This window comes from Ceraceosorus guamensis (genome assembly GCF_003144195.1).
Source record: "Ceraceosorus guamensis strain MCA 4658 unplaced genomic scaffold IE81scaffold_55, whole genome shotgun sequence".
NCBI classification, from domain to species: domain Eukaryota; kingdom Fungi; phylum Basidiomycota; class Exobasidiomycetes; order Ceraceosorales; family Ceraceosoraceae; genus Ceraceosorus; species Ceraceosorus guamensis.
The window spans coordinates 18548-40412 of NW_020290050.1; the positions used below are offsets into that span (position 1 = coordinate 18548).

Here is a 21865-nt window from a genome sequence, read left to right on the forward strand (position 1 = left end):
GCAAGTATGAGTGGCGCGAGGATGATCTCGGACTACGAGCAGTAATTCCGAGCGCTCAAGTCGTGACGCAAGGAGGCTCACACTACGCTCAATTTGGCTCCCCGAATACACTCAAACATTCGCGAGTAGCGGCCGATTTGGCTTCGAAATTGGACGCTTTCTTTGCGTCTTTGTAACATCCCTATCGCCTTTGCCTTGCTTTGTTCCGTTGCGGCGAGCCGAAATAGACACTATCAAACGAGTGCTGCACCTCGCGCGAACCTTGTGCTTTCTTCACTCCAACATCTTGACTGTCCCCTGAGAACCTTCTGTAGAGGTCGGCGCGGCGACGCCACTGATCTTCAACTCTTTGATCTCTTCCACCCCTCACTGGTCGCTCAGGAGATTCGGTCGGTAGCCAGGAAGATAGTTGTGTTAAATTGTGTCGATGCTGACAAGCTCGGGGTTCGGAGACAAGCATCGAGCCGCGTTCCGCCGCAACTTGGCCTTCGACGAAGATCCGACAGCTTCTTGAAAAGCGCGCCCATACCCTGCCCTAGGATACTAGTGCGCTTGTCGAATATACTGAGCACCTGCCATCGACCTCGAAAGAATTGTCCTCCTTCCCACGAATCGGCTTTAAAGAGCAACGCCTCCCAGCCATGCAAATCTTCCACTCAACGGATGATGTTGTCGATGAATACGCCGAACGCGCAAAAGACTCTCACCAGATCAATGCAGCCCATTTTCATGCCAGAGCCGCGTATCGATCCTATTTGATCATCGATCGGTCCTCCGATTGACTGGTCCCCAAAATCGGACCAAAGAAAGGTCCAATCTTGACAAGAGCCAGACAGAGGCAAGAGTCAGCGCGGCAATGCGTCCGGGTGGCCAAACGGAAATCAACTGTGAGCCGAGCAAAATGTTTTGCCCCAAAGCCGATTCGAACGACTAACCTCATCATGGTTTATTTCGCATTAATCACGTGACCTCTCGATCGCATGCGCTAATTACGAGTGACGCGCTCTACCATTGGAGCTATTGGGGCGTCGGTCTGAGGACGCCCTCGTGGCTTTGTCCAGATATAAAGGAGAGCCTATGGCGCCGTGAATTTGCCCCAATATAAAGGGTACGCTGTCTGTTGCCCATGGGTTGCAACGATGAAATCTCGCGATTGCGGTCGACGCGCGCCCCGCTGCTGCGCACTACATGAAGAACCCTGCACCGATCGATGGCGAAAAGCCGAGCCAGATCGTCACGAAGGCAAGCACATGTGGCTGCACTGACTACTACTACTACTGCGCTGGTCTCGAAGCGCATACAAAAAGAGTTGTGCCTGTTGTGCTGCTTCACTTGCTTCCGTCGAGAAGCGGGTGCGTGCGGGACGAGATGAGATGCCGCATCACGTTGCGCACTTGCAGCGGTACGTGCTGCGCGCACGTCCGGAGCATCGACCGAGGATGATCCATTTGCTCCTTGCATGCATAATCAAGCGACGAGGGCATCGATCGAAAAGAGCAAAAAGGTCTTGAATGTCCGTACGATTGCTTCAAGACTTGTACTTTGGCGCGCGTCACGATGCGCCCCCCTCTCTCTCTCGAATGTACGTCAAGGTGTTGTGGGAGGCCCGGCCGGATGTTCATAGACGCGTACCGTTCCCGTGCGCGTAGGAGGGGGACCCCCTTCAACCCTGGCAGGTGGATGAATGCCTCACAAAATGTCATGTGCCGCATCGATAATTTGAAAGATGCCAGAGCAGTCAGAGTATGAAGGGGCCCAAGACGAATCGGCGTCAAGTGACTGGTTTCTGCCTCTTCATTCTTCACAAACTCGGCACACTTGCCACCTAGTCGAGGACTCGCAACGACGGCGGTAGATGCAGCTTCGCACCTGCTGGCGCAAAACCTCACGGGAGATACGCAAACCTTCACGGCCAACGGGGCTTACCCCACCTGTCGCGTACAGATGCGTTGGCTCGAGGCGAGACGATGGAAGGCGCTCACGTGGCAGGGCAAACGCGACGTCAAGGTCAAAGAGATGGCCAAGTCAAAAAGTGATGGAGGGCAACGCACGATGCGCTGATACGGCGACGCTCGTGTCTGCAAATTTCGCAGTACACAGAAAGCGTGAGAGGCACAAGGGGTTGGATGAGGAGCTAGTGGTAGTGGCTCCTCCTCGAACCAGACACTCGTGTCTTCCGAGGACGCTCAAACGAGCGCATGACCGCCCCCCACTCGACTCGCGAGCGGCGGCATGATCAGCATGCATCGCCTGGCAGACCCATGCTAGTGTGGCCTCACAAACACTCATCAACATCGGGCGCTCTAGAAGCAGGTGCTCAAGGGTGCAGGGTCCATCTCCGGCGGCACAAAAACCAAGAAAAAAGAAAAAGCAAAAAAAAAAAAATAAAAAACACGCAAAAAGCTTCTCAACAATTACATTCGCAACAAGTCGCAACCGCGCGCCAAACACTCATTTTCACTCGTCATTGCGACATTTGCGACATTTGCCAAAATACGATCGAACGCTCTCCCTTTCCTCCTCCTCCTCTTCGAGCCGCGTACTCCCTCCTGCAGCGTCCGACCCACCCCCCCGCATCGTCCAAGAGAGAAAAAAAAAAAAAAAGTCCAGCGAAGCGTAGCACCTCGCACCGATCCAGACGCGACATCGCCCACCCAAATCCACACTTGCGCGCGCGCGCGCGCCGTTCAAAACAAGTTCCCATCTGCTGAGAAGCGTTTGCGCGAACGCAAGCTTGCCGTGATTCATTTCCCTCGCCATCGATGGGGTCGGTCCCGTTTGGGGGGGGCTAAAGCTACAAGGAAGAGTGTGGGAGGGCGTATCTAGCCAGCCAGCCAGCCAGCACCAGCGCAACTTTTCAGGAATCAGCAGCAGCGAGAACATGTTCCGATGCTGTTGAAACTCCTTCTCGCCCTTCTTCCCGCCCTTCTTGCGGAGCTTTCGCAGCTGTGTCGGAATCATGCATCTCGACGTCCGCGAGTGGCATACCCGCAGTCGCGCGCGCCTCTTCTCGAGGAGGCGCAGCCGTAGTCGTATGTGCAGCAGCAGCAGCAGCAGCAGCAGCAGCAGCACCGCCACCGCCACCGCCACCGCCAGTCTCGTTGATGAGCTCCAAAAAGCCATTCAACCTCGCTCTATTTCCTCCCGCCTTTTTCTCGAGGTAATCTCTCAGTCCATCCCTGAGCACCGACTGCTTATCCAGCACATCGTGCAGCTGCTCCTTGGGCAGCTGGATCAGCGCTCCAAAAGAAGCGGGTGCGGTCTGCCTGGCGCAAATGATGAAACCTTCCCAAAGACGTTCGTTTGTCCAAATCTTCTTGGTGATCAGGCGGGTGAGGAGGTTGGAAGAGACGTATGTAGATAGCGATTTGTACGTCGATACGGCCATGATTGCCTATTGTCCGAGGGGGAGAGGGGGGGGTGGGGGGGGGGGGGGGAACTCCATCAGCTCTATGCAAGCGGGTACAACCCCTGTTGAGGGAATTCGCGGCGGTGCGCACTCACGATCCTCATAAATACGATGGGCAAATTAGCTTCGTCGACGATCTGATTGAGCACAGCGCCAATCACCTGGGCCGTAAAGATGTCGGTGAGGCCAAAACATATCCCAACAGCCTCCACCGTGGCCTTGATGCCTATCTCCTGTTCCGATCTGGACAGCAACCCCATCAACTCTACAGGATTCAGCAAGGAGCCGGCCTTGACGCGTGGCAGGTTGGAAGATACGCTGCCAAAGCCTGCTGCTGGAGCTACGACGACGGATGTAAAGACGGATTTGAGCAGCGCTCGGTCCGATGCCTGGCCCGTGTTCAGCAGCGTCACTACGCGCGGCAAAAATTTTTTGATCTCGTCCTGCGCCAAAAAAAAAAACAAAAAAAAAAAACAAGATGCGAGGCAAAAGGTAGGCCTTTGAGTAATGCGACGGCGAACCAGACTGCTGAAGCCAGCATGTCAACTCACCTTGCTCAGATCCGGCATGATGGGCACGAGGAACCTCGGACTAACATCTTCCCGCTCCTCTACCAACTTCTTGACCAGCGCGACCAATTTGGCCGGTCTGCTGCCCTTTTCCATGAGCGTAGCGATAGCAGCCAACGCCAGGTCCTGCGCTCCTTGCGGAAAGTTGCGTATCCTATCCATCAGCTTGGCATTACCGCTGCCCAGAGACTTGACGAGGTTGGTAATGTGCAGCTGAACACCCTTTTGAGCTGCGCTGGACATGCGAGGAAAGATGGCAAAGATTTCGTCCAAGAGGTTCGGCACCTTGAGACACAGAACAAAGGCTAGCTCGACGTGCCTCAGCACGTCCGCGTCCGTCCATTCCAAGGAAGACTGCCCGCTGATGCTAGGGTCCGCATCGGTCGCTGCGTCTGCGTCTGCGCCTTTGTCGCTGTCGCTGGCAAGTGCGGAAGCAGGAGGCACATCGCACACGGCCTCGAGACCTCTTCTCGCGTGGTCCAGCGCAATCTCTTCCAGCGCGCCTTTGCTGCCAACCCATCCCCGAACAGTGACGATCGCAGCTCCTCTGACGCCTCCCTCCGCATCCCTCGTCAGTTCGAGCAGGTACTGAGCCGCTTGTGCTCTTGCCGGTGGTCTATTCATCGCCACATCCCTCAGAATCGTAAATCCCACGGCTCTTCTGCCCTTATCAGCGTCCGTGCAGAGCGTTTTGAGTTGCCCCAAGACGGACAGCGAGAGGTGAGGCACCTCGTTCAAGAAACGATGGAGCGTCTTGTCCTTTGCCTCGATGGCAGGCATCACGCCTTGCACAATGGCACAAAGCCACTGGTCGTACGTCGCCATGTCTCTCGCCTCCACCTTGACCTTTGATCGCCGTCTAGCGCTCGTCGAATCGTCGGCTTGACCTTCCGGCAGGCTCCCGCTCGACCTCTTCTTGGCCGCCGCACGCGCAGACGTCCACTCTTCCGCCATCCAATGCGCCGCGAAGCCTAGCCTGCTGTCAAAGTCTTCCTTGACAAACTCCAGCATGATGCTCCGCAACTGGTCCGCATGCCCTGCAAGCGATGACCGGTTCGCAATATCGAGACTAGACGCCGCGTCCGACAATTGCGCATCATCCGAGTGTTGGCCATTGCCATGGCTCTCAGCCTCCGGATCCGCAAAGCCTCTCGTCGCCAGTCTCGTGATGAGCGCCACCCAGAGCTGTTCGTGCATCGTGTTCTGTGTGGACGTTCTATCCTGTTCCTTGCTAGCGCCAACCTCCTCGATGCTATTCTTTGGCAAAGAGGCGGCACAGGACTCTTGGATTGCTCCAGCTGCGCAGATACCCCTCACAGCGTCCAGCACGATGGTCTTTGCCTGATCAGGTCGCAAGCGTTTGGGCGGGGGAAGGACGAACGTTTCCAGCGCTGCCAACTCCGAATCGTCAGCTTGCAAGAGCTGCGCGTCAGTCTGGGAGGAGGAGGAGGAGGAAGGAACAAGCTCTGCTGCTGCTGCTGGTAGGGCTAGCGCATCACTATCCAGCTTGATCTCATCATCGTCCGCATCCATCTTCAAAGGGTTGACGCTTTCGTCCAACTGCTGGTCCGCTTGATCCGCTGCTTGCCCATCGCTACCGATGCGCGCGTACGGCGAGACGGCGGAAGAGGCCAACGCGGCAGCATCGGCTACAGAGTCTTTGGACGCGTGAGGCGTCGAAGTAGCCTGGATCGCCGCTACCGACGCGGCCACTTGCGCCAATTGAACCGGTTGAGCCACACCCGAAGGGTGCGGTGCGAAGGGCGGCGGTCCCGGTACTGGGGGCGCGGGCGCGGGCGCAGGAGGAGCGAGAGATGGGTCCAGCATGCGCAGCAAATTTGCCCGCGTTCTCTGCAGCGAGAGCATTGGCAGTGCGGTGACGACGCGGGGCGGGGCAGTCAGCATCGCACAACGCGACCTAGGAAGAGCGGCAAGAGTCGCAAGCAAGCAATCTCTGCCATTGCACTCACATCGACAGCTTGCACGAGCATCTCCTCTTGCACACCCGCAAGTGTAGCGCAAACAATCTGATTGACCAATTCCAGCTCCAAAGTCGACACATCAAACATGGCCAGCGTATTCTGTCCGTTGGGATCCTGCGCCGCCTGAGCAAATATAGCAGCGGGCACGTACGTAGATAGTGCCGATACCTGCGCCTGGTTTAATTGCAGCTGCGGCGGGGGTGCAGATTGCGCCGAGTCGTTCACTGTCGAATCCTGAGGGGCAGAGATGGATGTGGAGGTGGATTGGGAAGAAGATGCGATATCCCCTTCAGATACCTCTGCGACGCCACTCCCATCACCCTCTTCCTCATCCAGCTCATCATCCCACCTCACCCTTTTCCTCTTTCCTCCCACCGCCACTTTCCCATCGTATGCGCCCTCTGCAGCTTTGCCTTTTCTCTTTGCTCCGCTCATAGCATCAGCTGTTGCAGCAGCTGCTTTTTCCAACGCCAACGCATTCGCTCTCCTCGCATTCTCTTCCTTTGTAGCTTGCTCCATCCGACTCTTTTGCGCAGACAGAGCGCTCTGCAACTGATGTTCGCGGCCTTGGGCCGACAGGCCATCCTGAATCGATCCAGAGTGCAAGAAATGCAGAAATAGCGACCTCAGCGTTTTCTCCACATTACGAAGCTCCGCAAAGGCTCGAGATGTCCGCGAGGAGGGTGTGCTACGGGGAGAGCTGGCCTGAAAGGCAGCAGGTGTCCAAGAGGTGATCGCTTCCAAAACGATTGGACATAGGCCTGGTCGGGTCCTTGCTAGTGGCGGCAGAGTATTGAGCGCTGCGCTGACTATCTGCTCGGATCTGTGGTGCAAAGCCGAGAGACGAGGTGCGGGCTTCAGGGTTTGAGCTGTGCACTGCACACGGCACCCCGCAGAGACTCACGAAGAGGTAAAGATGATGGTGATGAGCGTTGTGAGGTAGCTGTTAGCTTCCGCTTCCAGGGCTGGCGTGTCCAGGTGCGGATGCTGGCCATGAACGAGGTTCAGATTGACGTCGTTTCCGTATTGCTGCACGTAACGCGAGGTCAGCAACAATTGCGAGCGACCAGCACGCGGAGAGGGCCCCTTGCCCCGCTACAAGACGCGTAGCCTCCACCACTCCAGCTCGCTGCCACACGCACTACACTCACCTTGCCCGATGCTCCAACATTCGTGTGGGCTCGCGTGGCCACCAGCACGATCCTCTGCGCCGCCTTGATCGCCGCAATCCTGGTTCCCACTCCCACATCCGGCGCATTTCCACTCTGCGCGTGTCCTTGCTGTCCCTGTTGTTGTTGTTGTTGTTGTGGTTGTTGATTCGCTACAGACGAGCTCTGCAAGACGTTCATCACCCTGGCCTTGCATTCGCAAATCTCCCTCCAAGCTTTGGCAATGTGACCCGCGTGAGGATTTTCGGCCGAGAGGCGAAAGAGCAGAGGGTAGACGGAACAGAAGACTTGGAGGGCGGACTTGTGGGAGGAAGTCCAGCTGTTGGAGGAGGTGCCTGGAAGTGGCAGGAAGTGTTGCAGAGCTGGAGGCACGAGCGCAGCAACTGCAGGGAGACGTGGCGTAAGGGTGTGAGCGTAGGAGGGGGGGAGGTCCAGCTTGGCAATGAGAAAATGTGCGCGCGCCGGATGCCGCACGCAAACCTTTCACTCACGTTGCAATCTAGCGCCCATGCCTAGCCCAGGTCTGCAAAAGGCCAAGTTGCAAACCCTGAGGATCCAAGGGGTGAGACCGGGACCAGCTCTGGGGAGCAAGCTGATCAGACTGGGAAACAAAGGTTGCAGATTGCCAGGAGAAGAGACGAAGAGTTGATAGAGTTGCGCCAGCGATGATTCCTCGGCCGAAGGTGTCGATGCTGAGAGGGCGCGAGACAGGAGGGTCAAGGCATCTGGCGGAGAGGATGATGAGGTGTCATGGTCGTCGACTGGCATGGCAGTGCCTACTTGACTTGCGATCGACGATGAAGAGGCGACGGAGCTGCTACCCATGCCCATGCCCGTGCCCGAGCCAGAGCTTGAGCTGGAAGCCGCAGGGGCAGCCAGCGAGGCCGACATGCCAGCATCTGCCAGGCCCGACATGATCGTCCCCTGACCCTTTGTCGACGTCCCTGCAAGCGCCTAAGCGGGTGTGTGCGTGTGCGTGTGCGTGTGCGTGTGTGTATTCGCTCAATCAGCGTCCTCTTATGGACTAGCCACGTGCCGCTTCGTCGTCGTGGAAAAACAGAGCTTCAAGCTGAGCGCTGTGAATGGTCAGTCTCGTCTCTCAAGAGATGACGCGTTCGATGTTGGCAGCGTGCGGGGGATTGCGTCTGGAAGAAGACGCCGGCTGCTGCAGCAAAAGCTTGGCGGCAAGTTGTTGTTCGAGTGCGTGCGTGCGTCAGGATGTGACCAGCGAACGGCAGCGAGCGTTTCTGGAAGACAGGATGAGCACCGCTATCGCAAGTGATGCCATGTGATGTGGAGATCAGCCGCCGTGAGTGGTAGGTGAGTAGCGAGCCGAAGCGATGCCATGCGAAGCGATGCGATGTCCATGTTCCCATCTTACCTGGCTGCTTGCTGCTGCCAGTCAAGGCGCACGCCCTTATTCCATCCACGATCACCTCGCGCGCGCGCACACTCGTGACTCTCTGCCATGCATGGCCATGCCAGTCACGTGAGTCACGATGCCACGCAGACTGGCGATCACGTGATTCTCACGCGTCATGAGCGGTGGCCACTTGTTGACTCAAAATTCACGACTCAAAATTTCATCAAATCAAGAATCAAGAATTGAAGCAAGAATCAAGAATCAACTTTGTTTCTGACGCGCGTCTAAGCTCACGTGGCGTGCGCATGGATGAGCCCCCCCCCCATCAAATAAGTCCAAAAGTCACGAGTTCGTGTGCATGGATGTGTGCGCCGACTTGACTCATTACTACCACCTGCACACCACCCAAGCAAGCAAGCAAGCAGACAACGAAAGTTAGCAAACAGGCTTGCGCGGAGAGAGAAAGAGAGAGAGGTAGAGAGAGAAAGAGAGAGAGAAAGAGAGGGGGGCAGATCAGCATCCGCATCAGCATCAGCGCTGCTTCTGTGCGTCAGCCATGTCGACTAAGCGCAAGGCCGACTCAGCGAGCGCGGGTGCGGGTGCGGGTGCGGGTGCGGGTGCGGGTGCGGGTGCGGGTGGAGCGTCCAAAAGTGCTGCTGCTGCTGCTGCTGCTGCTGCTGCTGCTGCTGCTGCTGCTGCTTCTGCCAGTGCGTCGACGAGCGGAAAGAGCAGGAAGAGGATGAGCGAGATCGATGAAATCTTCTCAGCTGGAGGAGGTGGAGGTGGAGGTGGTGCTGGTGCTGGCGGCGCTGGCGGTGGTGGAGCGACGAGAGGCGAGAAAGTTGGGAAAAGGGGGGATGGTGGAGCTGCGAGCGGGAGCGCGAGTGCGAGTGCGAGCGCAAACCAAGTCGGACGGAAGGAGAAGAAGCGCAAAAAAGTCGATCGTCGGATTCCAGATGCTCATCAGGCTGTCAATGACGGTGCTGATGCTCGAGCTGCGGCGGCGGCGGCGGCGGCGGCGGCGGCGGTAGAGGTGCACGATCCATCGGCTGGTCTGGCAGGTGGAAGTCTTGTCGACTCGCACTCGCACTCGCACTCGCACTCGCACTCGCACTCGCGCAAGGTGGCATCGGTGAATGAGATGCAGACTGGAACGGGGACGGGGACGGGCAGAGGCAGAGGCAGAGGCAGAGGCAGAGGCAGAGAGGCAGATGGAGATGGAGGCGCGGCGGCGGCATTCGTGCTGGACGATGAGGATCTGGCTTTTGCGGATTCGAGAGGTACGCGTGAGTCAATCTTCTATTTGCTTTGTTTCCTGTCTTGATGGACCATCACTAAGGACCTCTCTATTGTTGTCTCGCCCCCCCCCTTTCCACACGCACTCGCAGGCAAGAGGACGGATGAAGGATTTAGAATCTTTACAGAGGACGAATTGGGATTGACGAAAAATCTGACCGGAGGAGGTGAGTTTTTGAGTCTTGAAGTCTGTGCGCTTTCGGTATCTTCTTTCGCTTTTCGTCACTGGGTGGCGTGCGGGGGCCGCGAGTCGAGTCGTACGATTTCGTGCACGGGAGCGCGGCGTAAACCCCCCTCCCCTTTTGCGCACCAAAAAGCCCCTCTCCCCTCCCCCAAAGACTGGCTAGGGTTTTGTGTTGGGATGATGACGAGCGACATTGTGCGCCTGCTCCTCCTCCTCCTCTCGTCAACACATGCTCGATGATGCAGCATCGATGCAGCGCGCTAGCTGATCCCCCACTCCCACCTGTTTCTAAACTTGTCACGCTTCAACAAGGCACAAGGCTCTGTCCATTCGATTGCGATTGTTGTTTCTGATCGCCGGCACATGCGCGCGCGGGGGATGCGGTGCTCGCCAGAGCTTTGGCGGCACAACGAACAGCGACCGGCGATCAGCGATCAGCGATCTGGATCGGGGGCGTCTACCCGTTACACTCGGTGCATCTCTGTTGCCAGACAAGGTCAGACATGAGGGTAGCGCCTGCTTTCTCTACCGATGGAAAGCACGTTCGAGGGGGGCAGCGCGCACTCGCATCATCCCGAACAAGGGTTCGCAATTTCCTTCTCCTCGCCCCCCCTCGTGCACTGCAAGATTCCCGCATCCGGCGCCCCGCATAAGAGTGGCGAAGAAGACGAAAAGAAAAGAGAGGAATCGAGCGGTATGCCTCGCGCACCGGATTGCCCACTCCCCGAAGGGCAGGGCTCCGTCTGAGCAAGCAAGATATGGCCATAGCCGCCTCTTTTCTTTGTTTGGCAAAAGAGGATGGACGAGACAGGCGCGCGCCTCTTCGTCGTCCGCACCACCGTCGCAGGAAGGTCAAAAGCAAAAAGCAGAGCGGCGCGCACTTTTTTTTTGGGCCCTCCTGCTCGATCGACATCGAAGCGAGGACGCTGGCGCGTGCAGTCGACGCCCCTTGCTACCAGACAAGCGAGAGACTCGGGAGAGGACACACATTGGTCATTCATCCCACGCTGCTCCTCTTGTACGATAAATTTGTACAGCTTCGCTCCGATCCGCTTCGGCACAGGAGGAGAAGAAGCGGGCTACACTGGCTCACGTTCCACGTTTTCAGAATATTCCCACGATTGCCTTGCTCGGACCTTTCTCCACCCACGATCGCGAGGGGGGCAACGCGCACGGGACTCTCGTGCGTGCCTCTTATCCTGTAGAATAGAATAGTCCGCAGGCTTCTGCATGCATCGCCATTATTGCAAAAGCTTTACAATCACTATGATGGCGCGCGCCGGGGGGGAGGGGGGGAATGGCAATGGGCATGGCGAAACAAAACATTGCGGGAAAAAAGCATCAAGGAAGAGAATGCATCCAGAGCCACGCCGCCTTTCAGCCCCAATCTCTGCGCTTTCGACGCCCCACGCTACTTGCGAATGTCAATGCGCGCGCAAAACGCATCGCAACATCCCCGCATCCCCGCATCCCATCCCATCCCATCCCGGACATCGCATCGCATCACCTCTGACCTCTTCTTAGTATATTCCTCCTCACTCTCCTCTCGCCCCTTCCCACCGTACCGCTCCCACGCATCGCGTCATCCCACTGCAAATAAGGCACATCCTGCAGCCGTACGCCCGCCAAAGTGTCTAGCTGCTGCTCCTGCTCCTGCAAATCGCGTGGTGCTCGTCGAGTTCCTTCAGCTTGCGCCGCGGCGACATGCTTGAAAGGCGTTGGAGTGCCAAGAGAGATTGCTCGAACGTGTTGATGGTCCAAAGAGGCCCAAATGGGTAGTCGAATATTGCCCTTGATCAGAGCTAGACCTCGCCGCCGCCGCCGCCGCATTCTCCCATCTTCATCCTCATGCCCTTCCAAGCTCTTTGTTGCGCCTGCTGAAAAAGTCGCCGCCGCCGCCGGCGACGGGGATGCAGGAGGAGGAGGAGGAGGAGGATGGTGCAATGCTAGACTTATTTCTTGAGGCGAAAGAGAGTGGATCAAGCTGAGCTTGCCGCTCAAAGGATCTATGGAGCGCACGATGGCCATGCCCAAGTAAGCGCAGCGCGATACGCGAGGCAAAGGTTTGCTCAGCGCTTCTCTCCACATTTCCGTAGCAGGTGCCGCTGCTGCTGCTTGTGCTTGTGCGCCTTCAAGCTCATACGGACGCTCTCGATGCACCCCTCTCCCCTCCTCCTTTCCTTCTCGAGCAGGCAAAACCCAAGGGCAAGGCTGGTCAGGCTCGTCATGAGAGGAAAGACCAGCTTCGAGCATCGGCGGCGGCGGCGGCGGCGGCGGCGGCAAGTCGACGACGACGATGGCCACCAGTGCGCCGTTGAGCGCAGCAAGTTTGAGCTGGTCAGGCACGCTCGCTGCTGCTGCGAAATCCAAAACGTGCAAGCCTGCCTGCAGCCCTTGCTCCACGCGCACTTCGCAAGGTCTCTTTGCGAGCAAGCTCGTCGCGAAATCCCAAGCGGGTCTTGCGCGCCTGATGATGCGAGGAGGCGATGATGGGTGGTGGTGCGCAAAGTTCAGAGGCGCATCGCTCGCCCGAGCAAGCTCTTCTTCAGTTTCCAATCGACTTTGATCTAGAGAAGCCGCTGCTGCTGCTGCTGCTGGCAAAAGGAAAGGTCGAGAACGTTGGTACAAGTGCGCCATCAACCCTACGGATCTCTTTTCAGCCGCTGAAAGTCCTCGTTTGCCTTCTCGCCGCCCGCTCCATCCCGAGCCGGAGCGGGAGCTGGTCGCGCAAAAAGCACCAGCAGCAGGTTCTAGCGGCCAAACGACGGGTGGGCTAGCCAGCGTTGCGCCAGTCTCGTCCAGATAAGGCCTGCCCACGTAGGGCGTAGGAAAAGAGGCATCATGTTGCGGGACCGGCGGCATCTGAGCATCATCCCGGCTCTCCTCGGCTCGCGCGCGCGAATCCGTAGTCGCTTCTTGCGCTCTTGAAAAATGTGGAGGATTTGCGCGCGCAAGAGGTTGATCCGAAGGTTGCAAGTCCAAAATGTGACTTGGAAGCGTCATCCTTTCCACTGCGTTGTTCAGATCCGCGCCTAATCCAGAGGTCCATCCGTGCGTGTTGATGATCAACGTTCCATCCAACGCTGCTCCTGCTCCTGCTCCTGCGATGTTGCTTGATCCTTCATCTCGCAAACCTCTGCCTGACCAGGAATCAGGAGCGAGTCGAACCTCTTCGTACACTCTTACAAGATCCTCCACCATGGAGCAGTACATCCTCGGACAATCCTTTGGCGTCGTGTCGCCCAGGAAATGAGACTTGACGGTGCGAGCATAAGGAGCTACGCACCATGCCGGTCCCACGAACACCTCTGCCTCTTGCCCGAGATCCACCCCAGACCACGAGTCCCCGAAGCTCTTTTCAGGAGCATTTGGCGTCGCGCACAGGTCGAAGGCGTACAGACCCAACACTCCAGCCGGAGCGAATTCCGGTTGTCCAGGATCCGTATCTAACCAGTAAACCGTTCCTCCAACTCTTGCCCCCGCTGCTGCTAGCGCTTCATCAGCTCCACCTGCATCTCGCGTCGCCGTCGCGCTCGCTCGACGAGAGATGATGGCGTTCAAAAGCATCCTAGCAAAGGTGCTCTTGCCCACATTCCTAGGTCCTCTGATCAGCACTCTGATTGCTTCTCTGCGCGCCGCTGCCGCTGCCGCTGCCGCCGCCGCCGCCCCTCTCTCCTCCACATCCAAGCTTCCCATGCTGGCGCTGGAATAGACTTGCGCAGAGGAAGCAAAGGATTGCAAAGCTCTTTGCCACGTTTCGGGATAGCGCATTTGTGGTGGAGGAGCAGCAGTAGCGGTGCGCTTCGGTGCGAGTGTGGATGGGCCGGAGGCGGAGGAGGAGGAGGAGGAAGAGATCATCTGCGGTTGGTGGATCAGCAGACCAGAAATGGGAGACGAGGGATTCGACTCTTCTCCGACTCTTCGAGCCTCAAACGCAACAGTCGGACAAACATCTCGAATGCTTCGCATTCCATTGTCCAACTCTTCCATCAAGACGAGCAAGTCAAAGTGGCCCGACGCGCCTCCTGCTCCTTGCCCTTCTCGCAGCGCGTGAATCGCAACGCTCTGCGACTCCATCGCTTCTCGCTCAGACATTTCGGAGGGGAGCGGCAATGCGAGCAGATGGTGCGTCGCTTCTTGCAGCGGCGCAAAGAAATCGCACGTGATGCCGCGACGAAGGTGTGCGCCGGCCAGAGTTGCTTGACCTGCCAAGACGCGAATGGACGCCAAGCCGCTCATGCATAGCCGCTGAAAGGGGGGGCGGGGGCGAGGAGAGATGCGTGGAAATGATGAATTGTAGGCTTTTGAGCGCGAGCGCGAGCGCGGGGCGGCAAGAAACTCACTTGACCTGCCACGAGACCCAAGACGATTTGATCGCGTCGCTTTCGTGTTGGCGGTCGCCACCAGTTCCTCCTTTGCGTTGCTGATGCAGAGGTGGAAGCAGCAGCAGAGGCAGCCGCAGGGGCAGCAGCAGGGGCAGCAGCAGGGGCAGCAGGGGCAGCAGCAGCGACAACATGCTGCCCTCTCTCAGCTGTACGCTTCCCTGCTGCTGCTGCTGCTGCTGCTGCGCTCGAAAAGCATGGAGAGGCAATCCAGACCTCGCTCCATGCATTGTCCTGCTCTTGCTCTCGCCGCACCTTGGAGGAGTTGTGATGGCCAATGCGCGCGCCAGATCCTGCTTCCGCATCCGCTGCCGCCTCTTCCACCCTTCCATCGCTCTCGGCCTCGCTCTCGCTGGAGCTGCTGTTGCGCGCTGCAAAGGTCTGCGCTGCTGCTGCTGGATGAAGCCTGCCTGCTGCTGCTGCTGCTGCTGCTCCCCGCTCCCGCTCCATGTCCATTGCAAGTCTCGCCTTTTTCTTCTTCCTGCCAGCCTGCCCATGCTCGTGCTCACGCTCGCGCACCACCGTTCCCTTGCTGCTGGACGCTCCATCCACTTTATCCCCTGCTCCCTCTCGCACTCGCATCGCATGACCCTCGTGTTGCCCCTGCACCTGCCCCTGCACCTGCACCCCTTCTCCCGCTCGCCCTCGCCCCTGCCCCCGCCCCTGCTCCAGCAAGATCTCCTCTTGCGCACGTCTCAATCGAGCTTTACGAGCAGCTATAGCGCTCATCGCGTGCGTGCGTGCGTGCGTGCGTGCGTGTGTGGTAGGATGGATGTGCTTGGAAGGGGATGCCAGATGGGCAACGTGCAAATGGACAAAGTCACAATCAAGGCCATGTATTGCATCGGGGCCATGCAGCACTCGTGACTCCAGCAAAACTCGACAAACTCGATCGATGCGTGTGCGTGCATGCATCCAAAAAAAAGGAAATTCCAACGAGTCACGTGGTCAAAGATGTGGAAGCTGCGTGCGCGCGCGCGGGGTAGGGATTTACGCGTCGCGTGAATGCAGGCGGGGGCTGCATGCAGCGTACACGTGTTGATTCAGATTGGCGGGGGGACTCGTGACTCGCGTGACTCTTGACTTGATGTGACTCGTGACTCAGACTGGCGCACCTCGATGGCGCTGCGCTCGAATCAACAATCACCAATCTTGAATGAATTGTCAGAATCGCAAATCCGGGCTCGTGACTCGCAGCACGCAGACCGCACGCTCGTAGCTTCCCCGTCCATCCATCCACCTTTGCACCCCGTTGAAGCATACAACTAACTGCTTTCCTAACCATCATCCATCGTCCTCCTTCGCCCTCTCCCCAACATCCACACCCACACCCACACCGACACACACACACACACACACACACACACACACAATCATGGCCCTGCCCGCCCACGCCTCCACCGGGCTCCTCCCGAGCGAATCCGAATCGCTAGCGCTTCAAACGCAACGCATCCTCATCCTCCCAACGCGCGCTTTGGACAAGGTCAGATTGATGCAGGGCACCTTTGGACCTTTTAGACCTGCTAGGACCTGCTCCGTTCCTCTTTGGTTGGCTTTGCACTTGAAGAGAAAGAGAAAGGCTAGGATTGTTTGTCCGGATTGGTTGAGCGTGGGTGAGTGGAGTGGAGTGGGGGTCGCGTGCGCGCGCGCGAGTTTGGCGAGTGGGGTCGAGTAAAAGACGGAAGCGATTCGGCTCGCCCTCGCCCTCGCGTCGCACTGGGCCAATGCAATGGCGTTCACGATGGCCTCACTCGCTTCACGCACGCACGTGCTCACTTGCACTGCACTTTGCACCCCTCCCCTCCCCTCTCTCTCTCACACCCACGCCCCCCCGCCACCCCGCGCGCAGACTCGCTGAAATCCTCGCTGCGTCACGAGACGACTTCCGATTCCTTCTGTTCCCTACCTCTGCACTATCCCAGCATCGCCCGAGCGCTTATAGACGAGTGAGTAGGCCCCACGTGCCTCTTTCTCCTTTCCCTTCTCCCCTCTCCTTCTCCTTCTCACTCCAACCCCACTCGCGCAACTCGCCTCGCAGCGCATCAGACGATATTCCAGACGCTTCCCTCGTTCGTTCCTTGCTCAAAGATCTCAGAGAGGCGAGACAAGCAAAGATCATGCAGGGTCTATCCGACGTCAATTGTTGGCACTTGGAGGTGAGTAGTGGGCGTGGGCGTGGCAATGTGGGCGTGGGCGTGGGATCGTTTGAGCACATCTTCTTTTGCACATGCCACGTGCAAAGGCCCCCGGCTTGTTATTGCATTGCAAGTGCCCCACCCCCGCATTGGCGTATCGCACACTTACAAATGCATCAACAACTTCCTCCCTTGCCGTTGCCCCCTCACCCCCTCCATCTCCCACCCCGACGCGCCCATCTCCCCCGCGCGCGCACGCCCACGCAGATGTCCAACATTTCTCATTCGGAACTCTGCGAATTGCGTCCCTTTATCAATCGAGCCTTCGACGATCTCAAGCGTCTCTTGCCCAGCAGCAGTCGAGCAGGAGCCGACGAGCTGTACGGACCGGGTATGGGATACGCTGCTGCCGCTGCTGCTGCGCCGATGCGAGGGAGCTTTGCGCCGGACGACTCAAACTACGACTCGGCGTACGATGCTTTGCGCCATGGTGCGGGGCGTTACGCGACGTCGAGCACGAGCACGAGCGAGAGGGCACCGGCTCGTCGAGGATCGCAGGCGCAGCAGCAGACATCGCAGTGGGGCGCTCGTGCCCGCTCGCAAAGTCGCAGCAGCAGCAGCAGCAGCAGCAGCGAGAGTAGGAGATGGGAGAGGAGGAGGCAGCAAGAAGAAGAGGAAAGAGGTGCGGGTGTGGATTGGAGGGAAAGGATGCGCGCACAGGCGAATGCGGATGCGGATGCGGATGCGGATGGACAAGGGCGTGCGGGGAGCGCGAGCGGGAGTGGGAGCGGAGGAGGTCGAGGGGGATATGGGCATACGGAGGACGAGGGAATGGATGGAGCTGCTGCTGCAAGAGAGCAAGAATCGATGAGGGGAACGGATATGGATCTGTTCTGAGAGGGTTAGGAGGGGTGTGTGGGAGAAGGAAGGCGCGGGCGGCGGCGGCGGCGGCGGCGGTGCGCGATCAGGGCAGGCTTGCAGGGGGGACACTTTTGGGATCCAAGTACCGAAAAACACGCACCTCGAAGCGAAAGCACGGGGCCTTTTTCCTTCTCCTTTTCCAAGCCCCCCTCGCTTCGCCTCTTTGCGCCTGTTGCAGAATTTCCAACACTCAGTGCGAAGAGGATATTTTTTGCAGCGTTGCCGAAGGCGTACGAGTGTGGGTGCGCACGTTGAAGCGCTCGTGTCTCGGGAAGGGGAAAAGAGGCAAAAGGAAAAAGAAAAAAACAAAGAAAAAGGCGGGGGGGGGGGGGGGGGGGGGGGGGGGGGGGGGGGGCGGCTGTTGCTTGCCCGCGCTTTTTTGTTGAGGAGAAATGTGTGTTTCGCAGATGGGCATGCATGGCATGTATGGCATGGTGGGGGGCCCCTGAAAGAAGATGGGGCAAACGGAGGGATAGGCGAATGCGTGTCGCTTGCTTTTGGTGCGAAATGAAAAAGAGACGCACGCGCGAATTGCGAGCTGAGTGGAGGGTGAGCCGAGCCGAGGAAGAGCTGGGCGGAGCAGATTGGTGGGCGCAGGGGGGGGGAGTGCCTCGGAGGCGCGGGGGAAGCGTACGGTGAGGGGTGGGTGGGATTTGGATTGCGCGGAGTTGAGAGAGAGAGGGCGATGCTTCGGGAGGCTATGCTTCGCCCGTGTTGCAAAAGGTTCCGAGCGAATGCCTCATGGATCACTCGCTCAAGGGTTTGTTCCCCCTCACACACTCATAACCTTTCACAACTCGCGCGTCCCTCGGCGAGAATAGCCGACAAGAACCCACAAATCCTTGGACTCTGCAAAGTTTTTTCATGGATCGAACCCTCATTTCAAGGCTCTCTCTCTCTCTCTCTCCGCGCAAGAGTCGTAGGATTACTCCTCTCCCTCTTTTTTCTTCTGGACATTTCTTGTTTTGCCCTCTTCCCCCGCCCCCGGCCGTGAGGCCCTTTCAAGTCGCTCGGTTGAGATTCCTATCACCATCCGGACCTTCATCCAATCCATTGCCCCTCGGCTTGTCCTCTCTCCACCTCCAAAAGGATTTCATCTGCGCATCCTCCCTTTCCTCAAAGATGTCTGCTGCGTGCTGCGGAGGCGGGAGGCGGGGGAGGAAAAGAAAGAGAGAGAGGGGGGGAGAGGTGTGGCGCGAATGTGAGGGATGAGGAGGGGGGATTGGCGTGTAAGAAAGGACGCAACGGCAACGAAAAGCCCGGATAGACCCGCAACGTCTTCTTTCCCCCCCCCCTCCCTTTTCGATTTCCTTTTCCTCGCACAACGCCCTCCGCACGCACCTTTCCCAAGACCGGCAAGAACTTGGCACCGTGCCCGCTGCCTCCCGTGCAAACGAATACGCCGCTCCACTCCTCTTTGGGCGGTCTATCCACCACAAACTCGTTGTCCAGCGAGTCGGTGTACCAGCAGAGCTTCGTCCAAGCAAACGGACGCTGCGCTAGTTCGGGCAGAAAGAGCTGCACAAAGGTTCGAATGGATGAGGTGGATTGGCGAGGGATGATGTGCGAGGAGACAGACGGCAAGGGGATGGACCATTGACCCTTTTGCGAATAGGCAGAGTCGGGTGCCGCTTGAAAATTGGTGTACTGCGGCATCGGGATTACGGGGTTGGGAGAGCGCCCGAGGTGAGCATCACTCATGGACAAGGGGGAGAGCATGCCGCACGAGCCTGCGCGACTCTGCGTCACACACACACACACACACACCTTGACTCCTCTATACCCAATCTTGATCACTCCCTCTTTGGTCCTGGGCAAGACGTACACGCTTCCCGTATCTCTTCCCTCGCCATCCCTAACCGCGCTCTTCCAAGTGATGACCGGAAATCTTTCCGCAGCGTACTTCTCCCATAATGCCGCATCGCGCACCGCATCGAGTTGGAATGCGGCCACGCTGCCTGCGGAAGATTCGACGTGGTAAGAGAGGGCGGGGAAGAGCTGCGTGCTGCTCGATCCGCACGCTACGATCACTTGGTCGCACGCAATCTCTTGGCCGCTCGATAGCAGCACACCTCGCACGACTCGAGGAGCGTTCGGGTGAGCTTGTTGCTGCTGTAGCAAAGCCTGGACCTGCACGCCGAAGCGGAAATGCACGCCGAGAGCTTCGGCTCGTCGTTGAAAGTACCGACAAGCTTCGCTGCTGCTGATGAATCCCGCAGTGGAGTCGAGCGTAGCAGCAAAGCAATGTCCATTGTACCCTTGCGCCTCCTCATCTTCGCTACGCTCGTCTTGCTGCCTCAAGTCGAATCTGAGCAGCTTGTGCGCCCATCCTTGCGCCTCGGCTCGATTCGCATCTTCCTCTTCACCCTCTACGAATTGACTGGAGCGTATTCCGTCGCGCGTCATGTTCCTCAACGTCTCTTGCTCCAGCGCGTCGAGCGTGTTGCTGGGCTGCACGCGCAACATGCCGCAAGCACTAAAGAGGGGCGTATCGGCTTGCTCATTGAGCTCCAACCAGCGCTGTCTCGCTTCGAATGCCAATCTCTGGTAGTGCAACTTTTTGCCATACGATGCTCGGAACTGCAGTGGCAAGGATGGGCGGGGCGATGCGATGGTCAGCTGTGCCTCTCTGTCGCGCGTACCTAAGCGAAGCGACGCACGATCTTGTTGTGATCCACGCTCGCTGCATTCTCGGTGGATGCGTCTAGCGGATCGTAGGCCGTCTGATCGTACCGATTGCGCTCCAGCACGGTTACTCTGTAGCCTCGCTCATGTAGCTCCGTGGCCAAGGACAGACCAAAGATGCCCGCTTGGGTGCGAGACGGCAAGTTTGCGGCCCGAGCGTGAGCTGGAGCATGGACGCTGAGCAAGCGAAGTCAGCTTCGACTCACCGCCCACTACGATGATGTTCTGTCTGCCTTGTGCAGGCTGCGAGCCAGTCTTGGAAGACTCGCTCATCTTGCTGGATGCCTCCTCGTCGATGATTGTGGTGGACGGGGGTCGATGCCATCAAATGCGGGCGGGACTGACGGAAATGAACATTCGTGATGGAGTGCCCCCTTTCCCCTTGATCAGTCGTCTACACTTTTGTGAAAACTCTTGAGTGCTCTCTCGTCTTCCCTTTCTGCCTCGATCGCCATTCGCCCCACATGTCACCTCTCCCCTTTCGCAGTCTGATGAGCGTCAGTCAATCTTGAGTTGCTGCTGCATTTTCACGAGTCACCATGCAGCCTGTGCTCGTCTCGTCACGTCACGTCACGCTCCAACTATCGTTTCAGATCGAAGAGAGCCGTAGCAGGTGCAGCGCCGCGGTGTGCATGTGCATGCAGGACCATGCACGCTGCATCGCACAACGAGTCTGCTGAACACACAAACTATGAACAGCATATATGCAAGCACAATTAAGCAGCCAGCGCCTTCTCTGCACGCGATGCGCATGCATGCATATCTGCAGTGCGCATCTGCCGCGGTAACCGCGAGGGTACCTGCTAGATCCGCGCGCGCACCTACGTGGTTGCGATCCAGCCACACAGGTACCCCGTACAGTAAGGTGCTGGTATAGCGAGCGTATGCCGGCGGGGCTGATGGCAGACATCAGATCGGTGGTTCAACTTTATATGCATGCAGTTGTGAGTGTAATTCCTGTTTGCGCCTGGTCATGAATGAATCTTTAATCACGAATGGTGAATCAGAGTCAGAAGAGTGCGAGTCTTGAGTCAAGTGAGTTACTCAGTACCGTGCATTCACGATTGGTCAATCACGTGAAACGGGTGCGCGCAGGCCTCTTGTCAACGTCGACGGAATCGTCATTCACGATTCTTGATTGCAGTCACATTCACGATTCTTGATTGCATTCACATTCACGATTCGTCAATGTGAAAGGCGTGCCCATGCAAGATTTCCATTGGGAAGTTGATCTGTTCCGACTTGAATAGATGCAAGTGGCAGCCTCTCTCTTGCTTGACTGTCAGGTCTCTTTTGCTCTGCAATTGCACGCTGCTGAGTTCAATTTTTCCGTGTTTCGGTGACAATTTCAAAAAGTAGACAAAGGTGACGTGATGGTATGATGACTGGACCGGGCACCGAAGCGAGAAAGCAGCCGAAATTGACGTGACGGCGAGAAGTGCGTCAAGAAGCGGAAATGACACCAGAAAATGCTGAAGACGTGTTTTCCGGAAGAGACCAAACGTTCCAATGCTGTGCCGAGCTCGACGAAAACGCTTGCGCCAGATAAATCAGCGAGATGAAGCGGGCTCAAAGAAGTACGGCAATCACAACGACGATGAGGGGTACGCCCACGGTCAAGATGAGGTGTTTCGCTCCGCCACTTTGTCCGTCGCCTTGCCCGCTACCTCCAGGCGCAGTTGATCCAGCGGAAGGTGTTGCACTTGATGGAGAAGCTACAGGTGCAGAACAAATCGGTTTGGCCGAATTGATAAATGCATCGGTGGGAAG

General features: G+C 57.8%; 6 protein-coding genes across 6 annotated transcripts; 3 read left to right on the forward strand and 3 right to left on the reverse strand.

The window, feature by feature from the left end:
* Nucleotides 1-2606: 2606 nt before the first annotated feature.
* Nucleotides 2607-8454, reverse strand: IE81DRAFT_316026 (hypothetical protein). Its single transcript, XM_025512551.1, has 7 exons — nucleotides 7621-8454; nucleotides 7112-7512; nucleotides 6865-6989; nucleotides 5949-6783; nucleotides 3961-5829; nucleotides 3505-3852; nucleotides 2607-3394 (listed from the first exon to the last, which is right to left on the reverse strand). Exons 1-7 carry the CDS (start codon nucleotides 8042-8044, stop codon nucleotides 2858-2860), a joined length of 4539 nt encoding a protein of 1512 aa, XP_025367998.1. The 5' UTR covers nucleotides 8045-8454; the 3' UTR covers nucleotides 2607-2857.
* Nucleotides 8455-8799: 345 nt separating this feature from the next.
* IE81DRAFT_367947 (hypothetical protein) lies at nucleotides 8800-10212 on the forward strand (the record flags this gene model as incomplete). The annotated part of the gene is made up of 3 exons (XM_025517117.1): nucleotides 8800-9778; nucleotides 9881-9955; nucleotides 10127-10212. Exons 1-3 carry the CDS (start codon nucleotides 9049-9051, stop codon nucleotides 10210-10212), a joined length of 891 nt encoding a protein of 296 aa, XP_025367999.1. The 5' UTR covers nucleotides 8800-9048.
* Nucleotides 10213-10534: 322 nt separating this feature from the next.
* On the forward strand, nucleotides 10535-11259 carry IE81DRAFT_201369 (hypothetical protein). The gene has a single exon (XM_025510886.1). It carries the CDS (start codon nucleotides 10731-10733, stop codon nucleotides 11175-11177), a length of 447 nt encoding a protein of 148 aa, XP_025368000.1. The 5' UTR covers nucleotides 10535-10730; the 3' UTR covers nucleotides 11178-11259.
* A 216-nt stretch (nucleotides 11260-11475) lies between these two features.
* IE81DRAFT_331329 (hypothetical protein) lies at nucleotides 11476-14488 on the reverse strand (the record flags this gene model as incomplete). Its single annotated transcript, XM_025515241.1, has 2 exons — nucleotides 11476-14206; nucleotides 14316-14488. The coding sequence occupies 2 exons, from the start codon at nucleotides 14486-14488 to the stop codon at nucleotides 11476-11478; spliced, it is 2904 nt and encodes a 967-aa protein (XP_025368001.1).
* Nucleotides 14489-15729: 1241 nt separating this feature from the next.
* IE81DRAFT_292792 (DNA replication complex GINS protein PSF2) lies at nucleotides 15730-16840 on the forward strand (the record flags this gene model as incomplete). The annotated part of the gene is made up of 4 exons (XM_025511973.1): nucleotides 15730-15967; nucleotides 16204-16300; nucleotides 16393-16510; nucleotides 16757-16840. Coding segments are annotated over 4 exons (537 nt in total), but the record flags the coding sequence as incomplete, so codon positions are not given.
* Nucleotides 16841-18061: 1221 nt separating this feature from the next.
* IE81DRAFT_337984 (FAD dependent oxidoreductase) lies at nucleotides 18062-20368 on the reverse strand (the record flags this gene model as incomplete). The annotated part of the gene is made up of 5 exons (XM_025515524.1): nucleotides 18062-18507; nucleotides 18734-19057; nucleotides 19178-19990; nucleotides 20071-20219; nucleotides 20302-20368. The coding sequence occupies 5 exons, from the start codon at nucleotides 20366-20368 to the stop codon at nucleotides 18412-18414; spliced, it is 1449 nt and encodes a 482-aa protein (XP_025368003.1). The 3' UTR covers nucleotides 18062-18411.
* Nucleotides 20369-21865: the final 1497 nt, after the last annotated feature.

Coding starts and splice junctions, on each gene's coding strand:
- IE81DRAFT_201369 (XM_025510886.1), top strand. CDS start 10,731: ATGGCCATAGCCGCCTCTTTTCTTTGTTTGGCAAAAGAGGATGGACGA.
- IE81DRAFT_316026 (XM_025512551.1), bottom strand. CDS start 8,044: ATGTCGGGCCTGGCAGATGCTGGCATGTCGGCCTCGCTGGCTGCCCCT. Junction 3,853..3,960: donor TCATGCCGGATCTGAGCAAG/GTGAGTTGACAT, acceptor TTTTTGGCGCAG/GACGAGATCAAAAAATTTTT. Junction 3,395..3,504: donor CCATCGTATTTATGAGGATC/GTGAGTGCGCAC, acceptor CTCGGACAATAG/GCAATCATGGCCGTATCGAC.